We start from the raw sequence: 5,000 nt of genomic DNA, 5'->3' as shown, positions 1-5,000 counted from the left end.
CACGAGAACTGCTAGACAAGAGCACCTCCTGCAGGAGCCGTCCTCCTCTCCAGCTTCCCGTGCCACAACGCTTCGGGCACAGAGCTGGGCTTCCCTCTCACCTCACGGCGAGGAAGCTGCGGGCCTCAGGAACTCGCAGGAGTCATCGGTTATCTATTTCTGCGTGTCACAGTACACTCACGGAAAGTTTGTAATCTGTTTGAACACCACCGCAGAAGCATGACTCCTACTCGCTACAAAAGCTCACAAAACCACTAACTAGGCATGAACAAAAGCCAGTCAGGAGATTAAGTGAAATTAAGTTAAACTAAGACATTTTGCTTAGGTGGTTTTTTTAATGCTCTTTTCTAGATCTTACCGAATGATAGGAAACAACCTGAAGCTGTCACGCTTTAACCTTAGCCAAACACAGTACCTGAGCTGCAGGCTTACCAAAGCGTCATTTACACCTGCAAACACAAGGTAAACTCAGTTACCTGAGACCGCGCAGGTTAGAAGATAATGGGAGCAGAAAGATTAAAAAGCAAACAGTTCACGGATAAAATTAATTTTTATTTTAAGGACATAATTACAAAGAGCTCTTCCTTTGTTACACGCTCACGTGAATACATGCCCTACCATGGAAATCCTTCGCTCCAGAGATCACGCCACTGACAGCCACACAAGCAGACTCCAGGCAGAGGTGCACAGGCTGCAGCCTGACCAAAACGTCAGCCAGACACGCTCTGAAGTGACCCAACTTGCTCACGGCTGGTAAACCAGGTTACACGCTTTCCCAAATTATTTTAGAGAGAAAATAAGACAACAAGCAGGACAAACAGCACGTCACACAGGTGAATTGAAGTATATTTGCCTTCCCTTTACTCAGAAGGTTATGTAGACAAAAAACACAACAAAAAACGTGTTCTCCCTTCATCCAGGGCATACTCTTGGTACACACGGAAAGCACACATGGAGTGACTCTGGTTTCAAGAGCACTTTTTAGGAACAACGCCCTCAGAACCCACAAGGTCACCACATTTCTGCGGATGGAACAGAACCAAGCACACACCTGCCTCAAACTCCCTGGGGAGGTCAAGGTCTGACCCCGATCGGGATGTAGGAATTCCTGCAGCTGTCTCTGTGCCCAGTGCACGCCTCCTGGCCTGAGAGCTCAGGAACACGAGAGGCCATTTGTCGGTCACTTACGACCCCGAGGGCTCCCTGCCCTCTTGGTTTGAGCCGTTTGATTTAAAAAGCAAGAGGCTTCTGTCCCAGCTGGTGCTCCCGAAGCAGCACACCAGCTCCATCGCACAGTCCTTCGTCAGGATCTGTGTTATCCTCTCCGCCATGTCCCCGTTGATAGCAAGAGATCGGAAGTGATCGAAATCATTCCTGCCCAGCTTCCGCAGGCGGCGGGCAGCGGCCCTGTAGCACTTCCAGGGCTGCGGCTCGATCAGCAGGTACTCGCACAGCGAGGAGAGGAAGGCCAGGAACTCCCTCAGGCCGCTATCCCCGTGGTGCAGGTGGATCCACATGGTAACAGACATGCAAAAGCAAATGTCAAAGGTGGAACGGCCAAAACGGCCCAGGTAGGAGCTGAGGAACGGCTCCCTGGAAGCCGAGTCCATGATGTCCAGGTTGGCAAAGGATATGGAGGCAGGGAAGGGGCTGCTCTGCCGAGCCCTCTCAATCAGCGCTGCGTCAATGTCACAGCACAGAAGGTGCAGATCCTTCCCAGCTGCATGCTGGTCCAGGCTGCTTTTGTCCTGAAGGCCGAGCAGATGCCTGTACAGAGCCACACTTAGCTCCTGCAGGAAGGAAAACAACAGGACTTCACAGGGCCTGCACTGCCTCGGTCACCTCACCAAGCACATCGGGTCCCACTCTCAGCAGCAAGGTACAAGCACCAACTCAGAGCCTTCTCTCGAGACAGTTAGAGCAGTAAGCTCGCTGACAATACTCCTTTCTGAAGGGAAAAGCAGCACAGCAGCCCTGACTACCAGAAAGCCTGCCAGAAATTGGAACTAAACCTGCATCACCCCTCCTGGGGGGTTTGCTGGGGAAAAAAATTGAGTAAGGTGAATGAGTTTTACTAACACAAGTCCTGCTGAATCTCCCCATCCGATATCAAGGTATCACTGGTTTTCCTAGCTGAGCCTCAGAGCTCCCTAGCAAGACTGAGAGCTTATATTTATAACGCCTAATTAAGAATAAATGCATTTCTTACTCTCATGCTACAGGAAGAGACACTTCTTGACCACGAGACTGCAGCAAATGAGAATTAAGGAGAGTTTTCTTCTGAATTTCCCATTGCAGAGCGCGCCACTCAGCGGCAAGCGTATTTATCTTTCATTAAAGGAGATTTGATGAAGTTCCTGAATGACACCAAGGAAAACTGCAGGTGCACGCAGCTCACACGGGCGGGCAGCGTCCCCTAGTGGTGTCTCTGTATTTCAACAGAACTGGACTGGGAACATTTTTTGCCTGGCCTGCTCTGCGGGTGCATCTGAAGCAGGACCTAGGGTTGTCCTTGAGATAACGCCTGAGGCCTTCAGCCTTTCCCTCCCCCCCCAGCCCCCCAAGCCCACCCCCAACCCCCCGGACCCCCTCCCACCACCCCCCACCAGTATTTCCCTCACCACCCCCATTCCCCTTCAGCCTTTCCCTCACCCCCCCCCAGTGCCCCACACCATCCCAGCCCCCCCCCAGCCCTCCCCCACCTCCCCCCACCCATCCCCCAGCCCAGGCCGCCCCCCCCACCTTCACCTCATAACCCCCCCCCCCATCGCCCCCTTACCCCCGAATTGCAGCCCACGTCGAGGCCCAGCAGCGGGCGAGCGGCCGCGGGGAAGAGCCGCCGCAAGAGGCCGCCGGGCAGGAGGCTGACGCGGGCCTCGGGCGGGTGGAAGCGGGAGTAGTTGGGGAAGTTGCCGTAGGGAGCAGCGCCGGGCTCCGGGCCGGGAAGGGCCGCGCTGCTGGGCGCCGCCATCTTGCCTCCCTCCCCCGTGAGCGCCGGGCGCGGACCGAGCGGGCGCAGAAAGGTTCCGGGGCAGAAAGGTTCGGGGGGGGGGGGGGGGGGGAAGTCGCGCATGCGCACAGCTGCTGCGGAGATGGGGGGCGTGAGGGCCAAGGCAGCTGGGGTTGTTCTCTGTCCTCCTAGCCCAGACTTTCCAGGTCCATTTGTGCGAAAAGAAGAATTTGTAGATTTTTTGCTTTAATAAAAATAGTGTCCAGTCCCTGTCGCATCGGAGCAGGCCGAGGAAGGGCAGCGTCCACCCCCGGGGTCACCTTTGGCCCTGCCACCTTTGCCCTTTGCCCCGGCGTTGCTGTGGTGCTGCCGAGGCCTGGGGCAGGGGCTCAGGCCCTGGGGGGGGTCCCCACCCTGGGGCACGTTGGTGGCAGGGCCCTGCGGGAGCCACCAGCTCCAACAGAGCACCCACAGCCAGGCTAATTAACCATAAAGTTCATTTCAGCTTCCCCCAGCACCAGCATGGAAACCTGCCTGTGTGTGCAGCCCTCGGGGGCAGCTCTCTGGTTTACAGAAGCTTTCACGAAATGTTATAAAACGCTAGTTAAACAAATCAAAACACACCAACAAAACGAAAACAAAACCAAAATGATCATCCTGGTATTGCTCATGTCTGTAGATAGGTAGCTGGTGGGAGATTTCATAGCGGACAAAAAAAAAAAAGAAAAAAAAAAAAAAGCCTGTAGTTAAAAAGAGGGGTAAAAGACTCCGTCTCCACCAGGGGGAAGGTTTTAGGAGAACCTCGGTTCATTGCACACACCGATGTCAGCTGTTGTTACAGCATGAAGAGCAGAGGGCGCCAGGAGCTCAGAAACAGGTTGGGCCCTTGTGTTTGGCTTCTGCCATGGGAAAAACAAGCAGAGATCTGCAGGAAGTCTCCATCCTCGACACACCTCAATCGTGAAAGGGAAAGAAGACAGGAAGAAGGACAAATATATATATATATATTCCCCTCCTCTTGTGCAAGAGGATTTTTTTTTTTTTAAAGGTTTCCCCTGAATCTTTCTGGCTGCAAATAGGGTCCCTAAATTCTTGTCCTCTTTGCTATAGGCATGGGAAGCAGCTTGATACCTTCCTCTTTCTGACATCCATCACACACTGATGAATCTCTCTACCTCCTCCTTTCTTCCACATCCCACCTCTAAGTGGTCCCATTACACTTACAACTTTAGGCCAAATGAATGTTTGCTGTATTCCTCAAGAGTCAAGTGTTGAAATTGGACAGAATCATCAGCCTTTTATTCCATTTTTGTTAATTACAGGAGCAGCTAAGCTTAAGTTATCCAACACAACAACACAAAATATTTTATTGCTGCAGAAAAATGCATCTGTGGGCTGTACCTCACCATTTAGCCATGCTTTTTAGGAAACAAAATCTCACGCCTGCCTTTTGAGCATAGCTTCTTCTAAGGAGCAGAGATCTGTCACTACAAGGTGCTGCAGCTGGTATTGCTCTCCTCTGACAGCCTGGACTAATCCATGGCTGATGGAGAGAGAGATTTCACCGCCCAGTGTAGGCATTGATTTACATCATGTGAATAGCTCTCTGGAGGCTTTTTATTTTCCCCCACTTTCTCTAGAGAAAGCTTAGTGCGTCAGGTTGCTCTCCAGAAGCAGCTGGAAATGCTCTCTTAAGCAGGTACCTTGTTGACAACACTTGCTGGCCTCTACTTAGTTGGTTTTGAACCCTACACTCACTTAAACCAAGTCTGAGCAAGAGCAGATGTCTTACCCAAGGAGACCTTTGGCCTTCAATTCTCAAATACTTTACATGTGATGCCTGTGTTGGAGCCATAAGCATTTTATTGCTTCATGTAGGATGTGTGCCTTAGTCATAAGCAGAGAAGAGCCAGCCTGGTCTCCACTAAAACTTTAGGCTATGCCACATCATGCTATAATCTTGTTTACGTTTACTATTCCAGGGGGATGAAGCACCAGCTATGCAAACAGACCTTCCTTCAGTCAGGAGACCTCACAACAGCACTAAGTT

The 5,000-nt window shown here is 51.9% G+C and overlaps 1 protein-coding gene across 1 annotated transcript; it reads right to left on the bottom strand.

Annotated features, from left to right (window-relative positions):
* Positions 1-556: 556 nt before the first annotated feature.
* BCDIN3D (BCDIN3 domain containing RNA methyltransferase) lies at positions 557-3,053 on the bottom strand. Its single transcript, XM_082785727.1, has 2 exons — positions 2,780-3,053; positions 557-1,790 (listed from the first exon to the last, which is right to left on the bottom strand). Exons 1-2 carry the CDS (start codon positions 2,969-2,971, stop codon positions 1,185-1,187), a joined length of 798 nt encoding a protein of 265 aa, XP_082641853.1. The 5' UTR covers positions 2,972-3,053; the 3' UTR covers positions 557-1,184.
* Between the last annotated feature and the right edge of the window lie 1,947 nt (positions 3,054-5,000).

The sequence above is a fragment of the Aythya marila genome, assembly GCF_965140915.1.
Source record: "Aythya marila genome assembly, contig: HAP1_HAP1_SCAFFOLD_193, whole genome shotgun sequence".
NCBI lineage: Eukaryota > Metazoa > Chordata > Aves > Anseriformes > Anatidae > Aythya > Aythya marila.
Note: the sequence above shows the minus strand (reverse complement) of the source record. Positions and strands in the feature narration are given on the sequence as shown.

Coding starts and splice junctions, on each gene's coding strand:
- BCDIN3D (XM_082785727.1), bottom strand. CDS start 2,971: ATGGCGGCGCCCAGCAGCGCGGCCCTTCCCGGCCCGGAGCCCGGCGCT. Junction 1,791..2,779: donor ACGTGGGCTGCAATTCGGGG/GTAAGGGGGCGA, acceptor TCCTTCCTGCAG/GAGCTAAGTGTGGCTCTGTA.